Source organism: Aythya fuligula, chromosome 1, assembly GCF_009819795.1.
Source record: "Aythya fuligula isolate bAytFul2 chromosome 1, bAytFul2.pri, whole genome shotgun sequence".
NCBI lineage: Eukaryota > Metazoa > Chordata > Aves > Anseriformes > Anatidae > Aythya > Aythya fuligula.
In genome coordinates, this window is record NC_045559.1 from 33,054,947 (window position 1) to 33,077,317 (window position 22,371).

The following is a 22,371-nucleotide window of genomic DNA, read 5'->3' on the forward strand; positions in this document are numbered from 1 at the left end:
CTGCTTGATTTCCAAAATATTCCTTCTCTTGCTATCCTAAAACAGAAGGAAAAAGATCTGCAGTCCTTGAAAAAAATCATTTATTGTACATTAGTGGATGGTTTTGTAATAAAAGTCCTCATTGTCAACATGACAGAACAAAGAAGAAACTCCAGCATACACCATTCTCAGCAGTGCCAACAAGTTACTGTGCAACACCAGCCTTGCTCCCACCATGAGCAGCAGCTGCATATTGCTGTGAGCAGCACATGTTAACTGCAATATCTGACATTTTGCAGACTTTCTACCATTAACTTGGACAGCAATAGCTTTGTGCCATGGAAAGGTAGTGACTTGTGCCATTGTCCCATACTCTTTCTGTTACTTTTCTTGAGGTCATATATATTTTAGGTGAGCTACATGAATTTCTCAGCTTCTACACGCAGCTGCAGACTACATGTACTGTACTTTTGCTCTGAAATGAAAATGCAGTTACAATTCAGTCCTTCCATACACATAACTCAGTAACTCCAAGAGGAAGAGAGGTGTGTGGGTGTATTGCTATAACTCTAGTCCACATTATATGTCTCCTCAGAAATAAAGCTACATTCCTGGTATTAGTCTGCTTAAAATAGAACAAAGTGTTATTGGAACCTTTTTTTTTTTCTTTCAAAAATGCAAAACCAGACAGCATTCCCAAGGAAGCGTGCCCCAGTGTATTAAGGATACAGTACTCAAGTGAACATAAAAGAGTGCTCATAAAGACAGCAGTTGGCAGGGAACATATCTCTGGTACACTTTTCTAGTCAACTTGTATGTGTACCCACATTTAGGTACATGAACACATAGACACACAGAGTGGATTTTGTGTGAAACTGACAAGTGGGCAGAGACATTTTTTGTGTGCTCTTTGGCTTTCAGAGTTCACATGTGCATGCAACAGATTTCTAAGTTGGATAATGCAAACTCCAATAGCAGGAGCCTGGATTTGTGTAAGCATGTTAAACCCAGGTCGCACCTTCCCACTTGTTCCCTCTGCTATGGAGCTTGTGTCACCTCTCTGACTATTCTTCCTTGGAGAAAAATAGTATGAAGTGTACATGTAGAGTGGGTACCCCACAGCACAGACAAAATTGCAGTCTGGAGGGTACTGAGTGCTAATTAAACATCCTTATAACATAGAGCTTCACTTTTTTTTTCTCTCTTGCACAGCTGCATAGCATGATACACTTGAGATTATCAGTAATTTCTTTTCCTTCGCATGCTGTTGCTTAATTATGCATGCTGTTGGATGCTGGCATATCCATAGCCAAGCTGAGATACAGCAACAGAGTGAGTTACCCAAATTTGTGTTTTACAGTGGTAATACAGAACTTTGATGCACATATTAAAAATTCTCAGGAGGAAAACATCTTGCAATTTATTGTAACATAAGTAGTAAACATCTGAATTTGTTTTTACACAGGTAATGGCTGGGGTTTGCAACAGGTATATTTCAAACACAACTGAATAAAGATGAACCTTTTACAAACCCACCAATCTAGAATGTTTTCTTCAAAATGATATTAAATGTGTGGCTATGAAAACAGTGATGTGTAAAAAAAAATCAAAAATCATGTACCATAGGGTAACATTTTTATAACTGGAGGAAAACAAAGGATTATATACATAAATACACATATTTATATATATAGCAAATTACAGTTTCCTGCACTGAATGTTTATCAAATAGACAAGTACTGAACAATACTGGATAGGGTGCTTTGCCACACCTTGTGGTGTCCTTAAATTCCTGTGAGAATGGAAGACAAGTTTTTATGGACGATTCAACTTGTTCAGTGATGCGATCTCACACAAGAATAAAAAAAAATATCAAAGAAAACCAAAAAATCCACTCCAGAAGTGCCTGACGTTTCCAGCACAGGCGTCTTTCACAGCAAAACACAAATGCTCAGCTGTTCTTCAAGCACTTGCCCCAGCACAGGGGCTCCTGTGCAAGAGAACTTTATCATCATGTGCAGCCATCACATGCCGAGGGTGACAAATTTGGGCAACATATCTGATGCTCAGCTTTTTCCACGGTGCTTTGGCAAGCTGTGCCAAAGCTGTCACCTTTCAGATAGACTGATCAGTGGAGAGCAGTCACCTTTCTGATCCCCTACAGAAACGGTACCCTTTATCTTGGAGCTGGGCAGCTGCTCCTATGTGCTTTGGGTACAAAACAAGGCACCAGCTGGTTTTCTGGCTAATTGCCTTTTCAGTGCTCTAGGAACTGTGGTTATTAATGTAACGGGAGAGGTCAAAAAGAGCGGGACCAAACTACTGTTGAGGACTATATACACAGCTACTCTTATTTGGGTTTTGAAAATAGAAAGCATCCACACCACACATTTCATTTAACCTGGCCAGAAATGCTAAGCTCAGGTTCCTAATGCATAAATAAGTCCTTAGTGACAAGGATGACGCAGACTCCATTGGGTTCTAGTGACCTTACCAGAAACTGTCTTCAGAATATTGCAGTTACTAGCTAGGAATAACAGTTCCATTCAGGTGTCCTTTGGAGCACACAATAAAAACATTGAGGGTATAAAAAGCACTTGGTTGTCTCCACAGGTTAGTGGTGTCTGGAACTTGGGGGGTTGTAAATCCAGTCCATTACAATGAGAGTCATACTCACAATCATGAAGATTATGCCAACTATAAGAAAAATTAGAGCCTGTAATTGGAAAATAAAATTGTATTAGTGAAGAAAGTGACTGAGCAGATGATGGTTCACAGACATTGAAATCACATTTATATAATGCCCAGGGCCTGAATTTGGGTTTTTCTCTGGGGTTAAACATAAGTAATACCATACAGGGCTATGTGCATCAAGTTAATTATATGTAAAATTTCAGTCTAAAAAGGCTGGACTTTACAAGAGCAAATTTAAGGAATGAAAAAAAAAAACAAAACAACTCCCACAGTTTTGTTAATGTGAATAATAACACAAAATATAACTGATTAACTTTTTTTTTTTTAATTTAAAAATTGACCAATTTTCAGTGAATGTTCATTGTTTCTGCTACCAAGAACAGCTTGAATTAATCTTTTTTGTCCTTATTAGACAAACAGGTAAGCCCATCTCTTTTCTCTGAAGGCATTTCTGTGTGTATTAAAATGATCCAGATGCTTACTTTTCCCCTTTGCCTCAGTGGGGCTTTAGCTTACCCTAATCTGTCCACACTTAACAATATTCTGCATCACAACACAAAGATGAATATTTTGTGTGGTCTTAGTGCAGGGTATGAAATTCTAGATGTGCCTAGCACAGAAACACAAAGAATGAACAAAACGGCATGAACAAATATTCAAAGTCTCTCTCTAATGATAGTTCCTCCAAAAGTTGTCTTCATTTTATGATAATAAATCTTTCCTTTATACTTTCATTATGTACCAATAGAAATTCTTCCATCCCAATTAATTTGCTTTTTGTGAATGTATATACAGATGTACATATGCACTGTTTACATGATGTGTATGCATATACATTTCACCAATATATTTTCTGATTAATTTTTCAAAGGACATGTCCTCAGTGATGTTGTTAAATGTGCAGATCACTATTAATGTGAGCATTAATGCAAAGATAAAAGGTACTGCTGCAGCAGTCCAGCGTGACAAAAACATATGCTGCGTATAAATAATAGACATTCATATGTATCTCCTGTAGGTACGTGAATCTATCCCAGTGGAGAACTGCCATCTCTCTATCACTGCATTATCTCTGCAGTACAACCTCCTTCTTAACCTTGACCTCAGATCTTCCTGTTAATCCACAGCTGACCTTCCAGCATCAACCAACAGCTCCTTATGCACTGTTTAGGTATTGTTTACACAAGTGCAGGTGTTAACTAGAGATTAGACTGGATTAACTAAATGCCTTTTTCTAGTGATAAAAGACACACTTTAAACTAGACCCTTACTGAAGTTTACTTATCACTAGCAGTGGAGCCCTAAACTCTTTGGTTCATGTACCCTGGCTCTCCCTGCTACTGTGAACAACACTGCCCGACCTGTGTTTTGTGTGATCCCTGGCAATTTATGATCAACTGCCAGATGTTGCAGGTCAAAGCTCTAGGATTTGTGTCCAGAGAAAAGCACACACACTCCTATCATCCTTCCTTTGCAATTGCTGCCAGCATCCTTACCCCAATCTTCTGGGGAGAGCTCAGGGACTCCTTCTTAACGAGCCGCAGGTAGAAGGCTGAGGGGAGGATGAAAATCAGCATGGTGGCAGAAGAAGCACCTGGAAGAGAAAGTGGAGCTGAGTACTGTGGTGTGATGCACAGCTGGCATGGTGCATCTGCAAGGTGCAACAGGACGTGGGGCATTTGTACAGAGCTCTCCTGTGGTCACCCATGACCCCCAGAGCTTCTATTCCAGGCTGCAAAAGAGGTTGCTCTCTGGTTAGGGAATAATTTCAGTGGGGTTAATGGGGTCTGATTTGGGACATTTTCTTTGGAGTCCTATGGTTCCCTTCTTCTGCTGAGGCCCGTCCTCAAGGGTAGCATAGAGATGTCCAAGCACTTATTTGAGTACTCAAATAAGAGGCTGAAGAAGTAGGAAATCACTGCCTGTGATGTAGATGTCCACATGTGAGCTGGCCAAGTGGGGACAAACCAATTTTTATCAGTTTTTATACTGGGTTTATTGAATTCCTTGATCTTCATGCAAGTTAGCAACAAAGGTGGATATCATTCAGCTTTGCCTGTCAGCTGTTTGGGAATTCCTATGTCCCTTTTAACTAAAACAAAATCAAATATGCATTTTTTTTTTATTCCACTCTAAGACCTAAATGGAGATTGTCATTCAGTCCACAAATGCAAATACGTTGTGGAAAGGATAAGCACAGTAAACAAAATGTATTTATGAAACCTACCGATAAATCCAAAGATGTCTTTAATAGTTGGGACGAAAATCACCAGCAGGTTATTAAAAGCAAGAATTACTGCTGCAATCAGGAAATGTCTTATCCAGCTGAACGGCCTTTTGGGAAACAGCAATGCACTGATAGATGAACGGATCTGTAAGATGAAAACCATCAGGGAAAGCAGTTAACAGCAGTTAATTTATCTTTGCTGTTTTAATGACCTATGCTGGTTACTTTTGCTGTGAGAAATTCTGACCAAAGAAATGTGTTTTCAGTCTTTGACTCCCTTTATATAAATCTCACTTTGGTGTAGGTCTTTGAGAACTGGGTTCACAGTTTAGTGCAGAAACTCAAATATTTGCAGTGTAGAAGAAAGACAAGTAAATAGGGTGTAAAATCAGGGAGATGAAATCTGCTCAACTGAAAGATGCTGGTATCAGCAAAAGAAAACAACAAAACACACAGACACACACAAAACCAAACCAAACCAAAACAAACACACACACATATAAACACACACAAAAAAAAAAAAAAAAAAAAAAAAAAAAAAAGAAGCCCCCACTATGAATACTAATCATCAGGCAAAAAATACATGGATGAAATATGAGTTGCTGTCTTCCAGAACCTGATCCCTCTGAAAATCCCACGAGTTCTGCAATTTACTTTTGTGAGAGAAAGAGCAATCTTTTGTTTTACTTACATTAAGTATACAAATATACATATGAATATGTATATATGTAAAAGCATCTCTTGCAATGTCATTTGGAAATTATATATATAAAATTATATATATATGTATAAAAGCTGTTGCAGAGGATCCTTTTTGCTTCACTTTCTCACACAAGAAAGAGGTTTTTCTTCATGAGATGGAAAGTAGGAAAAAGGTCAGCTGCAAATCCCTTTGATGTCAAGAGATAGTCTTACTCTGGAGTACTGTGATAAGCTTAGAAGACTTGGAAGGTAGAAGTTGAAAAAAAGTGTGCTTACACTGGAAAAAACCCTCAAAACTAACTTCTTTTTAGTTATTTTAAAACAAAGCACTTTCTGTATGAGTTTGGCAACTCTGTAAGTGTATGGAGTTCTGTCAGACTTGGAGCCTGTCATTTGGAAACATGGAATGAATTTTGCACGTTATGTTTTTCAGGTTGGTGTGACAACATGTTATGGAGAAGAAGGCAGATTGCAAAACTTTTGTCTGGTTCCTCAGTTGGTATAAAACCGCATCACCCCACTGAAGAGTCACTGCCTGCATTCTTGTTCACTTGCTGTCAGCATCCTCTGCATTATTTCTGCTGTGATGTTATCCATAAAATGAAGCTATCAGACTGAAATTTTACAGTCAGTAATGTTTTTTTTTTTACAGTGACTAATGGTACACAGACCTATATTTATTTATTTATTTTGATAGCAATACATTTTTTTTTTTTTGGGGAGGGGGGGGAGGGCATGGGAGGCTGCCTGTCCTGATGGGCCATACAAAGTTGTCTAATATACTAGTTTTAAAGAATATGACATTTTCTCTGGGCTTTGATATTTTCTCTCTCTCTCTCTCTCTCTCTCTTTTTTTTTTTTTTTTTTTAATAGAACATTTAGTGCTGTGGTATGTAACTGCTAAGCCTTTGTACACTATTTGGATATAAAAATAATTATGCAGAGAGCTAAAAATGCAAAATACTGTATCTGACAGATAGAGGCTTTTGCAATGCTTAGCTTGTTTTCCCATGAATAGCGCTCAGCTAGCTAAGACAAATTTAAGCACTTAAGTCATTGGCTTAAACATGACATCTGGGGCAGAGCGTCAGAGCACTCTTAGCTAGATGTACTGATTGCTGCGCGTACTTTAGACCAGGACATATTTTGTTTTGCAGGCAAGCTTGAGTGGTGATCACTGCTGTTAAGTATTTGCCAGCGAGCCTGGAAGAAATACGTATGCAGAGCTTGTGTTTGCAGCCGGGACAGTGGATTATCTCTTAGCAGACAGAAACATCAGGCCATGATGAAGATCAACAGGAACCTGACAGCAGCGTGGTGCTGGGCTGGTGTCTGCCCCACCAAATGGGGTGCCAGTTCCCCAGAACTCACTGGCTAGCACTATTTTCTCCCCAGCAGCTGGGGGAAGGCACGGAGAGTCATGGTCTGAGCTGTGTGCACCCTTGTGAGTTTGGGTGCTGTGGTAGGTGCATATGTCTGTATTAGGAAATCTTATAGGTGGTTTGACTACATCCCCAGTCCTCAGTATGCACACTGCTGCTCTGTTAAATATAGCACAGGGAGAGCCAGGGCGGTCGTTGCTGATTTATTTGTGATTTATTTATAAAGACTGATTTATTTCAGTCTTTCAAAGTTTGCAACCCTAGCTGCTGAAGGTTCTTGCTCCGGGCAAGCTACGTGTGAGAAAACTGACCCTGCCAAATCAACACTCAGGCCTGCTTTTCTTTAATGTTAGTTAACCTATCCTAAGTACCCACAGTTAGTGTGTATGGGCTGTGCCCAATTTCAGCTCCAGGAGCTCTGTTACTCACAGGGAAAAGGACAAGGGGCACAGTCAGGGTGACAGCCACCAGAACTGCGAGGCGAACAGACAGAAGGAGGGTGTCGAAGGTGTACACCTTGGTGTACGTATGAAGCAGCTCATCTTCGACTTCTCCTACAAAAAGGAAACAGAGACGAGTTGAGTGCCTTAAGCAGTATCTGCACATGCAAAAGGGAAACCTTTATCCTGCAGCCCAACAAGATTAGCTCCGGCCCAGCTGCTGCCATCAGATCCATGTTACAGGCTGGGCACGAAAGAGGAATTTTCCCAGCATGACTGATGCAAGTCCATCATTCAGAGACGATGAGGGTAACACAGCTGTGAGGTGATGCTTTTGTACTCCAGCATCTCAAATGATTTTCTCAAAGTCATTAGGTTGGTGTGGAACCTGAGGCAAAAATAATTTCTCTGTTACGAAACAGAAAACAACCAAGTGAACTGGGAACAGATCCCTGGACCTCCACCCAAGTGTCCCAGCCCTCTCACCACAGCAGTGTGGTGCAGGTTGTGCTGTGTCATTCACTTCTGTGCCGTAACAGAGGAACTAACAAGGTAAAAAGAGGTGCTGTTTGCATAAACTGGTGTGCTAATATAGGGGCTACTCTATTTACTTACCGGTTAGTCCTGCTCATCCTTATTTTCTTTACACTAGAATGGTTTGCACCTGTTTTTCAGCACAGGTGAGGCTGAATTAGTGGTGTCAGAGCCATGGTGGGTAGCTCTTAATAGTGTCGTGTAAAGCTGTTGAACATTAGAGTATTTTTGATTTTGCCACTCCCGGACTTTGCAAGAGCCAGGTTTAAAGAAGCTTTCTGTCTGAGTTCACAAAATCAACTGCTCCCACTGCTAGGTAGCCCTGAGACTCAGGGTGGGTGAGGAGCTTGTGGCCTGACTGGATAAGTCTCACCAGTTATGCAGGAGGTTACAAACAGCACATTATTTCTGGATAATGCTTGTGCATGAATCCACGCCCACAGAAAACAGATGAACACTTGAGCCTACATGTGGTAAATCCATCTCGCCAGATTCAAAATGGGAGGGAAAATTCTGGAGAGAACAGGGTTTTGACCTACCATAGAAGGTAAGATATCCAAAGAGACCAGCCAGAAGATACATGATGAGCATGCCGGTGATGGAGATGTTTGAGACATTCTGCATCCGCTTTCGGGAGCGACTGAAGTAGGAGAGAAAGGGTAACAGTGCTGTTCTTACAAAGCCTCTATTTGCACAAGTACTCTGAGGAGCAGTAAGTTCATAGCAACTATGAGTTATACAGATCTCCTGAAGCTTCACAGCTCTGTGCAGAACAGCATAAAAATTAAATTTTCAATAGAAAGTTTCAATAGAAACTTCACTTCTACTATTTACTTGGTGACAACATGTAGATGAGCCACATCATTATTTCTGTGTCAATCTCAAATGATGTATTTTAAACAAAAAATGGAGTGTCTACAATTACAGGGCTGGTAACAATATTGAGACAAGAACTTTTAGCCAGCTTTGTATGAACATGCCCTTATATTTACAGAGAACTGTTCTGTAGGTTCAAGAACCTCCTGCAGGTCAAATCCTTTCTTTAGAGATCCCTTGGTTAAAGGGATCCCTTCAGCTTATGGTGCCTGAGAGCAAATTCCACGTCATCAGAAAATGTTTACTTCTGAGGTTAAACATATTAAAATAAGAGGCAATGGGTCTTGGTCTCCTTGAGTTTTACAGCACAACCTCCTGTAAGGTAATTCTTGTTTCTTAGCCCTTCCCAACTGTCAGCTCTGTGCTAGTTTAAGCAAATGTATCTGATTTTTGATATATAATCATCAAAACAGGCCAGGTTAAGAGTCTATATAAGACACCCACACCAATGGCATCCCAGGAAACTTTAAAAGTAAGCAATAGCTGACCCAGGCACAGAACTGATTAAGATATTTTTAGAATCCAGAATTCTCTGTTTCAGCACTGTCTGTTGTGCAGTCAAATTCCCCAATATATCTCATGTCATTCAAAGGACTGTCCAGACTCCTTCTTTCCTAAGTAAATATCGATCAACATGTCTCTCTGAACAGCGGCTCTTTGTCACCGGTATCTGACTATTAGGTGAAAGCAAAGCCGATATCTGTTTACTATGGCACACAATAAATCATTATTGGGTGGGTGTCTACACACCAGCAATCAAGGCAGAACAGGTAGAAAGTGATCTCTGTTATGGGTAACTGGAAGGATGGGACAAAATTTAAGAACCTTACTCTTTCAGTTCACTGTATATTGGTAGCACCTCAGGGTGGCATACGAATGCAAATGCCAGGATGGGTATTGCATAGGCAGTCTGTAAAATAAAGCTCCCATTAGTAAGAACGGTCACTGCTGTATCTCTGACTTTTGGCAGGCAGCAGTTTAGCTGTGGTACGAATGGCAGAAGACAAATTCTACAGGATCTCTCTTACCCGTGAGTTGAAGACAAAGTATTTGGGCTGACACAAGTCGTTACTGTCGCTGTGTGCTTCATATTCTACACCACTTCTGGGGAAGGTATCTCTTGGCTCCTCAAGGCCTGGCATGTGCCCAGCTGTGTTGTCCATCATGAAATTCACACCAGAGCTGAATGACTCATTTGGTAACATGACCAGGTGCATTGGCACTGTGTGATTGGTGGCTGTCCAGTTTTCAACCCCGTGCGCCATGATGGGGAGAGGACAAGGTATTTGGGATTTCTTGAAGATTACCTGCAAAAGAGTAGACAATGTCATCAGAAGAGTATTACCATAAGAAATTACATTTATACCCATGATAAGCCAACAAGAATAAAAATAGACACACAGAAGTGAGAGGAGAAAGAGAGGAGGCACGAAACAAACTGTTATCACTTCTGCTTCTCCTGCGAGTATTTATTGTTACTCTAGTTCTGTCACTGCCCTGCTTTATATTTCATCCTTTTAAGTGTTGCTTTTTAGGCTGATTTTTTAAATCTGGTTTTGTTCAGCACTAGGCTTGTTGATTAGATTCACTTGCAGGTGCTACTCTAACATCCACAATAAATTGTTATGGTAAGAGATTTAGCAGTGTTGCACAGTTTACAGGCTCTGTATTTGGTTAGAGACAAGTCCTGAACAGTAACCTACCACACTGACAAAGAAAACCATACAGGTCAGCGAAAAACCACTCGTATAACCAAGATAACCTGTGAAGCAAGAAAAAAATACACAGTTCAGCAGCATATAAATTCACAATCCTAACAGAAACAAGAAAAGAGGTTAAGTGGGATATTAACCTTACCTAAGGTTTTTAGAAGGGAGAGGGGAAGAATAACCCCAACTGTTACAAGTATAACGAGGTAGTTCCCATTTAGGTACCATTCTCTGAAGAGAGAGAATTAAAAACAAAAACAAAAACAATAATTACCATCGACAATGAAGTGAAAAATTTTCATCTAAGGGTCTGGTTGGACAAAGGTACTTACCCAGAATTCTCCTCGAGTTTCATAAATGCTCTGATCACTTCAGGAAGTTCATATTTAATAATAAAGAGGTAGCTTGACATTGCTGAAAAACAAGCAAACACCTTCAGGGAAAACAGTATAATTCCAACAAAATAATTTGTTTTAAAAAACATTGGTGCTATATGAAAAGCATACAGTTTCAATAAGTCAGTTTTTGCTAAAATGGAGAAATGAGTTTTTTCAAATAGTGAAAATAGAGAAAAGGTATGTTCTCTTGATATTGTTCTTTGATAAACAAGTCCTGAATGACATCTAGCATTTAGCCTTACAGTACAATAGCCATTACTCAACTAAAAACATACTCTAGTCACTGTTATGAAATTTACACTTTCGAAGTTTTCTTTTGCTTTTCTGCTCTGTTTTTCCAGTGGACATCATCCATCTACTTTTTTTTTGTAGTGACTTTGGTTGTCACTTCCTCAAAACCAATTTGTCTCTCTTGTGCCCTCTATTTCTAACTTCTTCTTTCCAGTACTCTACTCCATATATCTAAAAAGCTAGTTTTCAGTATTCATGGTGGAAGGGTCGACTTCTATATATCTCGTTGAAATCTACTTGCAGAAGGCATGATTTTTAAAGTTATCTTACATTGGCCACAGAGAGTTCTTTGGACACCTATGGATCAACCTGGACAGTAAGTTGAAAACCACTGGACTACAGGAACAGCTATTCCTCTCTCTCAGGGAAACATTCTTCCTTCAGTTCAACAACAATTAATATCCAGGCTTGGGGAAGAAAAGGAAGACCATGGAATAAGAGCTTTTATGAACACAATCAAAAAAATCCCAATCAAAAAGTGTTTCAATACAGAAGAGATATGAACCACCTCTATTTGGGTAGCAAATATGCTCCAAAACAACAGTAGAAATTTGTTACAAAAGATTTGCGAAACATTCCGAGTTCCATGACAGAGGCTAGAAAAAGATATATGTTTCATTGACTAATAATGCATCATTAGTCAATGATAATATTTATAGTGATAATCACAGAATCATCTAGGTTAGAAGAGACCTCCAAGATTACCAAGTCCAACCTCTAGTGCAATAATAATGCAGCTTCTGTCAACTACCTCTCCTGAAGAAATCAGGAAAAAATGTACAAACTCCCCTAAGCTTTCTAATACAGTGTATACAGTGTTCTCCAGTATCCTAAAAGGTTTCTCCCTGGGTAGTAAAAGGAAATAAGCTTTGGTGCTTGAACATGCAGGCCTATGCCTGCTACTTATGCCTGCAAGTAGATTGTCTCCATTCTGAGAGGACGGAGGTTGCTTGATAGATATTTCACAGGAATTATCCTTGTGGATGAATACTTTCAATGATCTTTCTCAACCACCCAACATCTTGGAGAGATCACAGTCTAGATGTGTTTTCAAGCAGAGAATTTAGTTGGCAAATGAATTACTGAAGAGCTTTTCTTCTCTGGAGAAGTCAGTACCATGGGCTTCTCCTTTTATGTGGGATTCATCTTTTCTGACTTGAGTAAGATGTCTTGTCTGAGCCATGGTCAATGAAGAGAAATGGCCAAGCCAAGCCATCCTTATGGAAAGGATAATGCATATTGTACCCTTCTCATCTCTGATGCTGTTTAGTCAGAGAGAGGAGAGAAAGTACTTGTGCTCTGTAGAAAAGCATTGGAGGGTAGAAAACCTTTTTTTCTAAATACTTCTTACCCTTACCTCCAATATTCTGCATTGTAACCGAAATGAAAACACCACACTTCCCAGGCCATCCAAATGCCTTTTCCCCCAGTTTTTCATATATTAATGAGCCTGAAAAAAATAATAAAAAATAAAAATAAACATGGGCCACTACATTGGGTACTCTTGATGAATTGCATTCCAAGGTAAAAAAACGTGCATGTAGTAGGGACTTTTGGTCAGTCACAACCTGATCTTCATACCTCCTTCTTTTGATGTCTTCAGTAAGAGGTGGATGGAGTAGAGTGACAGTATTGCTACACAGAGCAGCAGAATTCTGCAAGGCAAAGCAGAAAGTGGAATCCCATTTAAGACATCAGAAACACTCAGTTAATTTGAATGTATGCTTGTTCTCAAATTTTTACGTCTTAGTAAGACTCAACTAAAATAAACAGATCTCTGTGCAAGAGTCAGGTCTTTGGTCTCTTACTAGCTCATTGACCTCTCCTTTAAATCTCTCTCCTAATGCAGATTTAAACAAACAAACAAACAAACAAACAAACAAAAACACAAGCAAACAATAAACCAACCAACCAACCAAAAAAAACCAGCAAATCCAGAACTGTGTGACAACTTCACTGCCAACTTATGCCTAGACTTCTGCCATTTTACCAAGTAATCATGAAGTTGTAGAGCTTAGCTTTAAATGTACACTTTGCAAATTTCATAAGAAATCTTCCATGGTGCTAAAAAGTGTCATGACACTGGAAAACCTGTTTTTGGAGAGTTTGCAGCATTCTCTTCCGGCCTAGTTTACTTAAAGGTACTGGTGCCTCCCTTCATCAATTCTGATTACGGACATATTCCTTCTACACAACATTGCACACTAAGTGATTTCAGCTATCATCCTCTCACAAAATACTGGCAAAAATTGTAGCTTTATATGACATTTTCAGGGCACAATAATGTGGGCAGCATATCTTATTACCACAACCATCTTGTTGTCAGCCTGTGCAAATGTTGGGCAGAAGGGGATGTGATGACATGACTGACATGACAGAGCTAGGAAATACTTACTCTACATATGTCCACTACTCCATGGCTGAACAGGAGGTTGTGCCTACACCTTCCATTCCACTGAATGCAAGGTTTGGTATAAATATGGGAGACACTGATAACTAAGTTTGTAAATGAGTTATAGTCTAAGAGGAGACATAGGTGTAGGGGTCAGGTGATGGTCTCCAGACCATGTTTCTTTCTCCAAGAGAGACAGTCAATGCTAGAGACTTCACGTGAGTGGGGTTGTCTCTCATGCTGTGGGTTCATGCTGTACAGAAAGGGGTGATCATGTCTGAGGCTGCAGTGTATCCTTCCAGGATGGCATCTTTCTCAATGGCACCCATGCAGCTGCTATGCAGAGACATGGTCTCTAAGTCCTGACACATGGGGTGTAGCTATAGTAAACTAAAGCCTACCTGGTGACACTTCCTGAATACTGCCAGGCAGCAGAGACATTCTGGTGTTTGGCCCATGCCAATGGAAACCTTCCTCATGGCAGAGGAGGATGTAATGGGAGCTGCTGGGGAGCTTCTGAGTTTCTAAAACTCAGCCCTCTTCTTGGCTTTACTGTGTAGAAAATCTTCCAGCATGAGAGTAGTTGGGCAATATGAGAACCATAAATGAACTGCTGCCAACATAGTCTAAATTAGAATTAATGTACGTCAGCTTCTATTTAGTAGATGGAATTTTTCTGTCCCACTGACACGAACGTCATGATCTGACAGAGGAACCTCTGGCAAGAGGATGCATGCCACGGGGGTAACAATATCCCTACAGAGTTCTACAATTTAAATAAAACTCCTTCCTCCACCAGAAGGGAGAATGTTCTCATGCAAAAAGTATGGAAGTAGAACAGAAAAGAAAATGAGCTGCAGGGTGGAGAAATCCTTTGTTTTTACTATATAAGACTCCATAGGGTTGCTGTAGCATTTCTGCAGGGTTGCCAGCAGAGCACTTCTTTAGCACTGCCAGCAGAGCTAATGTCATTAGGTTCACATCCGACTTTTTTTCAGTCACTCTTGTGAATGAACAGAGCCCAAAGAATAAAAATATTGCAAAGGTAATTTTTTTTTTTTTCCTTCTCTCCCCAACAAAGCTTGATGTATCAGTTTTCTCTCCAGTGATAATTTATGGTATATTGGTTAGCACGAGTGCTCAGACAAAGTTGGGGGAAAAAATCCTACATTTTCCAGACTCTAATGCAGTCACTTGTAGAAGTATGTTCCATTTTGTATCTGTAAATCCTATATCTAAATTATTCAAGTGCAGGTGCTGGGAAGTACTTACCCAGGAGAGTGGCAGCATTTGCATCTACAATTAATTTTCAGTTATAGATTCTACTGGAAAAAAACAGGAGGTGTTTCTTAGCAACTGGCAGCAACGTGTAGCATTTCAAATGCTGTTGCTGTTCTAGTTAAACAACCTCCAGAAGAAAGAAGCCACACAGAGGTAGCCATACCACCTGATTTAGAGGCTTGTTAAGAGTTCAGTAATGTACAACAATGGCCTATTGTCATATGGTACTGTCATACTGCATTCCAGCCTAAAAGGGGGATTAAAATTAAAGGCCCGAGTTAAGATTAAAAATGATTATTAAAACAAAACTAAACCAAACCAAACCCACAAACCTTTTGTAGTCTCATTTGACAAGGTTAGCCATAGATTAAAGAACTTCACAAGAATATCTATTACTGTCTATCAAAACCCATTCTGTATAGACACTGCATGTCAGCCACATACCTCTGCAGTCATCTGTGCACACCAAGTACAAATAGATTGGGGGAGCGGCACCAAATCTGAAGAAATCTGTGCATGCCTTTGCATTCAAAGCCTACTGCCATTTCAGACTTGTATCAAATATTCTTCTCCCATTTCTACACAGTGATTGGATAGTTAGGATGATGTAAATATATACTTCATGTGTGATTTATTGCCTTTGTAGAATTCCCATAATGAACCAGCAAGATTGCTGTTGTTATTTTGGGACCAATATACTGTTCTGCCCCTCTATTTTTTTTTGGACTACACAGCATCAATGGACAGTTGTGTTCCTGAAACAAAACAGGGCTAAAGAAAAACAAAAACGGTTTGTCAGCAGTGGATGGCTCCTTGCAGGGCAGCTAAAATGTTTTCATTATAGAAGGTCTTACAAAACATTTCAGCTAACAAAACATGGCTCTTAAGCTTAACTTACCTCTCTAACCACCCCAAGAAAAATAACTCTACCTCACTGCTTATATTCTATTCACTTTTCTCTCTATGTACTTACACAAAAAGGATAATTCCTGTGTTGGCCATGGCATAGGACAGCCCTAAGATGCCACTGCCCATAATGGCATTGCTGAGGTTGAATGAAGACATGCCAAAGGAAGCTCTGCCCCGGTGCTGTAGGGAACAAAAAGAGACATTACAACTAACTTGCATTTTATTGAGCGCAGTGGGCTAATTGTCCTCACTGCTGTTTTTCCCTCTATTGATGTCTTGATCCTTAGAGGAGGAGCCTTGTGAAGACAACAGTCTGCTGAGGTGAGATAGCCACAGCTGTCTGACTGCTGGCCAGCCTCTATAGAAACACATGCTGCTATCTAATAGATTTCCCAGTTACTGTTTTGACAAGTTCAGATGATTAACTTAAAAAGCAATTCAGCCATTTCCTGAGTTTTTCTCCAACTAAGATGTATTACTTTCTCTATGGAGCTAAAAATGTGTCAGGGGGCAGGGTGGAGTGTGATGGAGGAAGGTCTGCGTGGCTCAGGTGGGGGGAAGGAGAGTGGAGAGGACAAAAAACAGGAGGCAGGAGATGGTGTGTGAGGGAGTCACACCCGCTGCCAAGTGGGAAGGGATGAAGGAATCTGGCTCTTAATTTTAACTTGCAGTTACAAAGAATATTCTTTTCTTTAACTGGATGGTTTTATTTGAACAATCCTAATAAAATATGTAACATGACCAGTAACATAATTCCTTTCTTTGTCATCAACTTCAGGATAACTTTGAATAATGTTGAGCACAGATAACCACAAACACACCCCAGAAACCTTTGCTGTCTTGCCATTTTCCTGTGGAGTTGCCTACAGAGATGGAGGAACACTGTGCCTGTTGTGTTCAGCACTGCGAAGCTGAACACGAGTGTCCCGTCTTTCAAGGAAGGCAGCTGGGTGTAGTTTCCCTTACATGGATGCTGGAAACAAGCAGTACAAAAGCTAGGGCCCACCTCTAACTAGAAATGGACAGCCCCCCCCATGCGGGACATCTTGCGTAGTACAATACAGTTGTCCTACTAAGTATGAGTGTGAGCTGAGGAATTTTTCTGATTGCTTGGGAAGGGAATACCCAGCTTTACTTGCAAGACAACAGAAAGAGATTGCTGCGCTAACTGTTAGAAAATGTGTTTACTCTTCCAAAGCCAAGATTATGCTGATCAAGCTCCAGAGTAACTTCGTTTACTGAAACTTTTGGAAAATGATTCAGGTCAATATGATTTAATTGTAATTACCCTTAAAAATGAATAAAACTTACATATTCTTCATTATAGTCTTCCAATTTCTTTTTACCCAGATATCCATTTGTAAGGAACTTCTGACTTTCTGCATCATCACTAGCAAATGGACTGAACAAAAAGAAAAATACAAAAACGTTAGATAAGGCTTATGACACTTGTTCACTGTTATGACAATCATTGCTTTTGGTCATTGGATGAAACTTTCCTTTGGCATTGCAATGTATATTTAGAGGTCCTCCAGAAAAAACAAACACTTTTTTTTCTCTTGTTGCCCATGCCCTGGCCAGGGCTGCCCCTCTCCTTAATGGCTGCAGCACAGCGGGAATGTGCTCAGCTCACAGTGCATTGCGTGCATATCAATTTACACATTGATTTGTGTGGCTGGGGTGGTTGGGAGTTACCAAGTGAGTGCTCAGGGCTGCAAAGAGAGCCTGCAAAGGTCACTTCAGGCAGTGGCCGGCACAGGGCACCCTGGGCTGCCCCTGCTCTGCTGGGCACCGCATCTGTTGAGCGCAGAGCGGGGAGGCTTGGTGCAGTTGGAAAGTGCTAGCTAAACAATCACACTAATTTCAGCATATTACCTAGGAAACGTTTTGAGTCCCAGATGCCATTAGTGAAGCTCGTTTTTCAATCACTGCTTTTTAGCCTTAACAGAAGAGCCTTCCCATTTAAACGCTTACCTCCTAATTGCAGCCTTTTCTGAATCAACCAGCTCCGTGTAGTTGTCTTCGAGGCTTTCCCCGCTGTTGCTCTGATCGTCGAGCTCGATGTTGACTTTTTGCAGCTCCATGCGATCCATTAGAGTGGTCAGCGCTTTCCAGCACACACACTCGCTCCTTCAGGGTAAACAGCACTGCAGCGCCTGCCTGCTGGTTCTCCCTACCATGGGGGGGCTGCCAGAACACTCTGTTCTGCAAACAACACACAACAGGACTCATTACAGTTTTCCTCAAATTAGAAAAACGAGTGTGAAGCATTGGTTTTGTGTTTGTTCTCTGTAACAGCATTAGGAGAGGAGGCTGTTGCAGGCTGGGAAAATTCTGGGCAAGCATAATGTTCCTTTATGTGCCAGCACTTAGCCCCTCTGTCTCCCTTGAAATTGTGGAGAGGGCAGTGGCCAATAGATGCACAGTGGATGCCCAACATCTGGCAACATTACAGAAACAGAAGAAAATAGTTACTGGAATTGCTGTTTTTGCATTGCAAGTGATGGCTGTGCAGAAGCTGTCACTGTTAGAAATGAAGGGAGTATATCAGGGTTTCACTACCATTGCTTTAAAACATACATACACTTTAGGGAAACCCTTAGTGTTTTGAATCATTTGTTATAAGATGAATATTGTCAGTTTTAAATGTCTTGAGGATTTGTCCCCTTTGCTGGGTTCTGTCTGAGAAGGCGACTATGTCTGCATGATCTACTTTGATAATGAGGCGGTGCAGTTCTGTTATAGCAGTTTCTGTTCTTCAGAATATCTGTGTCTAATCCTTACCTGTCCCACATCTGGGAGATCTGTCTCACACATGGTTTTAAACAGGTATAAGATTCACGATCTTTACCTTTGTCATAAAAATTACAGCTTTTAAAATTCATATGAATAAATGCTCAGCTCTCTCTATGAATTGAGGGAAATTGTCCAAATCAAAGTTACAAAAAGGACTTCACCCCCAGGATTTCAGCTCTTTCTTGTTAGTCTCATCTTCTGAGACATTTACGTTCAATTGCTCATTCCCACATTCAGGAGGAAAACATTCTGCAAGAAACTTTGCAGTTTTACAATACTCTTCCCTTCCCCAAGATACTCCTTGAGGCACCTTGCATCTCCATTTCACAGCTGGGGAGACAATGGAACACAGCAGGGAGGGGAGCGAGCAGAGATCAGGTAGCATTGTAATTCCTGGCACAGCTGGGGCCAGCCCTGCAGCCTCCTAGCACTTCACCTTCTGCCTCACAGTCAGGCACACTGGCTGGATCCATTACCTTTTTCACAAATATCACATGCTAAGTACAGACCAAGGCTTCATAACAACATCAGAAAACATTGCAACTAATAATTTCCATGTCTGGCCCTTTGTAGCACTAAACTTGCAATTATTGAATAGCCTTTTTCCTGGTTTTGCATTTGTGCATGTGTAAGTCCTCTCTTGAGGACCAGACCTTCACTAGACTCTGCTGCTGATCACATGCTGTCCTTAAGAGCATCTACAAATGTATCTGTAGTGACAAAATGTTAGAATGCATGGGCTTAAAATGTAAACACAAACTTTAAATACCAGTCCTGGAGGCTAAAACCAACCATGGGCCAGAAATTTAAGTCAGCTTCCTTACTTCTCTCTAAAACCATCCACCCAGACCAGACAACCGAAAAGGAAAAGCAATATCAGAATGCATTAGGAGATTTCCTACCAGAGGACGCGGCTCTGTTTACTCCTTTCTGCTGCCACTCGGGGAGTGCGAGTGAGGGTGATGAGCGCCCGTGGCAGCAGGGCAGGCTCACGTTCCAGCGACCCGGGGATTCTGCCCAGTCGGGGTATGAATAACACCAGGAGACTAACAAAATTAAAAAAAAACTCCAGACCCTCCCAGCTGTGGCTTCATTCACTGAACTGTCTTCAAACGCAGACGCTGCCCTGTCCAGGGAACAGAGTCCTTCCAGCTCCTGAGGCTTATTTTTAATCTAATGTGTAAAAGTCAAGCAGGCTCATCTGCCTGCTCTTAGCCCTGCTCTGATGAAATGCACGCTACCAAGTGCTCATTGGAGAAATGTCTTTTCCAGGAGTGGCAGTCCAAAATATACACATCTTCAAAGAGTTGGGAAACAGAAAAAATAAGCCAAAAAAGTTTCCAGGAGTTAAGTTACACAGAGGTTAGACTGAGCAAGAATTCTGTACAGCACAGCTAACACAGTTTGGAAAGGGGAGCAAAACTTGACCAGAAATATGCGTTACAGTGTAAGAATCATTTGGACATTGTCCTGTCAAACATTTACACAATGAGTAATCTGATTTACAGGCGTCATCACGAGAGGCTATGGAACTACTGCATAAAGCAGTGATTCTCAATATACATTTTTTTTTTTTTTTTTAAATTTGTGAATTCCTAAAAGTCTTCCAGTGAAGGTGCAAACACTTGGGTGGCAAAATTAAGACTATTGAGTACACAGCCACTTGCAGTTGTCACTTTTTAGAGAGCAGTTGGTAGAGCTCCAGGGGTCTGCACAGCTATGAGCTGAAAGCCATTGGCATAAATGTGGGCAGGATGAGACCCATCAAAAAAGACTCAGCACTAGGTTTGAATCCTGCTAATAACTTTGACATTAACTACAACCAAGAGTGTCTTTGATCTTCAGCAGGACTTGGCAGAGCCATCCCTTAGTCAGTGGAAATCCATTTCCTGATGCTCCCAGCATTGCAAAAGACCCACAAAACTGAAGGATTTGGGAGGATGTTGAGGTCTAACGTGCCAGTAACATGTGCCCCCCATGTACTTAGAAGGGGCAAGCAAAGCAAGGGGGGACCACTACCACGCCCCTGCATGACCACACAGCCCTTGTGTTTCTGTTCTACCTGCGAGCCGTTATTTAGGAGCTGGGGGATATGCTAGCTGGCTAATGTTGAGAAGAAAATCCTGGCTGCAGCAGCCTGCTGCTCCCAGCCCAAGCTCCCTGTAAGGGCTGGTAGATGGGCATGTGCCAGTGCCAGGGCCAGGGCCAGCACAGCACGACATGGCCACCAAGGCCAGTCAGGCCTGTGCCCTGCCAGAACACAACTCCTCCCATGAGGTGATTTTCAGGTAAGCCAAAGGTCTGCTTTAGCTCCCCAGTGGTTTAATGCTTTCTGCTTCAGAATTGTGAATTTGGCACCTAAAACCCATTGCAGAAACCTAAACCCATCAAAATCTACCCAGCTTTGTCTCACTTCAGAATAATTTTGTAAGTTTGAAAGAAAGCAAAAATCTCTCCACTTCTTTTTCTTTCAGTTAAAATTGATAGTCTTTGGTTATATGCAAGAAAAATCTCTTAGCTCTACGGCATTCCTTAAACTTGGCTTTCAATATGGTGATGCATTTGCTGCTTCCTATGGCATTCTTCTAAACAGAAAAAAAATTCTGAAAGTATTGCATTAAAATGGAAATACTGGTTGCAAAAGATGTCAGCCTATTATTAGAGGAAAGTTATTCCTTCTTATACAACTATTTTTTCTGCTCAAATACAGGGTACAATTCTGCTTTGTTATTAAATAATGATTTTCATAAATGACTCAGAAAATTATGATTTTTTTTTTTTTTTTGGCATCTGATAGCACAATGTTATTGATTTCCATCTGGTCTGCTGTTAGAACATTTAGAGAAGGGACAACCACTAGGCAAATCGTGCCAGGTCACAGATATGACTAACAGAATTTTTGTAGGTTTTAAAGTATCAAGATTTGTAAGCTCCACCATGGTATCTGATTTAGCAGACTTTGCCAGATTCTTCATCTTCATGACAGAGAGTTTGCAATGTTACTGTCTGCACAGCTATTTAAAAATGAAATAAGTGTTATCACTGTGAAATAAACAATTAAAATGCAAAGCCCATTTCCACAAATTCATTTATTTACTGGAATATTAGCCAAGTAAATCAAGAGCCTTGAAGTCAGCCAAAGGCTCCAAAGGAAAGTGGGCATTTATTTCTTAATTGTCTGGTCAATTTCAAACAACTCCTGCAACTTCTCTGGTTGCTTACATTTTGTTTGTCCATATATAAAAAAAAGAAAAATACAATGAAAAGACTAAATTTAATTCCTGAAGAAATTCCAAACATACTTGCCAACATAAACAACTATGTCAGTAAATCTTAAGGAGCCCATCCTTCAAATTACACTTAAATTTACATATTAATTGCATTTTTAATTCTCAGTTTTTGAAGATGTGGACAGTGTCTAAAATACATTGACTATGCATTGTAAAGGAAAAGTTTTAAGTTTACCTCTGAGTCAAGCTGGTTCCCTTGCTTGCTGGCTAAGCAGGTTCTGTCTTTTAGGATTTGCACCTGTAATGAAAAGTTTGCTCATGTGCAACCTAGAGCAGTTGGACAGTGATTTAAAGACAAATGGGAGTGTATCAGATGAGCCAATCAACATCTGCTACACCCCAACAACTCCCTTTGACAAATTTGCGTCAGCTCTTTTTAAAAAAAAGGGGAAAAAAAAAAAAAAGAAGAAAGGTAAATCAGCTTATTGGAGCACACTGAGGGCAAACATCTCCCTTACCAGAGCTATTTGC

The 22,371-nt window shown here is 40.6% G+C and overlaps 1 protein-coding gene across 1 annotated transcript; it reads right to left on the reverse strand.

Moving 5' to 3' along the window:
- Positions 1-63: 63 nt before the first annotated feature.
- Positions 64-22,144, reverse strand: SLC38A4 (solute carrier family 38 member 4). Its single transcript, XM_032207589.1, has 16 exons — positions 22,076-22,144; positions 17,789-18,019; positions 17,126-17,216; positions 15,879-15,994; positions 12,814-12,887; positions 12,590-12,682; positions 10,876-10,957; positions 10,692-10,774; positions 10,538-10,596; positions 9,863-10,141; positions 9,665-9,744; positions 8,498-8,598; positions 7,414-7,538; positions 4,901-5,045; positions 4,170-4,267; positions 64-2,695 (listed from the first exon to the last, which is right to left on the reverse strand). Exons 2-16 carry the CDS (start codon positions 17,905-17,907, stop codon positions 2,594-2,596), a joined length of 1,647 nt encoding a protein of 548 aa, XP_032063480.1. The 5' UTR covers positions 17,908-18,019; positions 22,076-22,144; the 3' UTR covers positions 64-2,593.
- Between the last annotated feature and the right edge of the window lie 227 nt (positions 22,145-22,371).

Bases quoted from the DNA above. Each gene is read 5' to 3' on its own strand.
- SLC38A4 (XM_032207589.1), bottom strand. From the start codon at position 17,907: ATGGATCGCATGGAGCTGCAAAAAGTCAACATCGAGCTCGACGATCAG. The intron at 10,775-10,875 runs GTAAGTACCTTT...CTCTCTCTTCAG, and splicing joins AAACTCGAGGAGAATTCTGG to AGAATGGTACCTAAATGGGA. The intron at 9,745-9,862 runs GTAAGAGAGATC...TTTATTTTACAG, and splicing joins ACTTTGTCTTCAACTCACGG to ACTGCCTATGCAATACCCAT.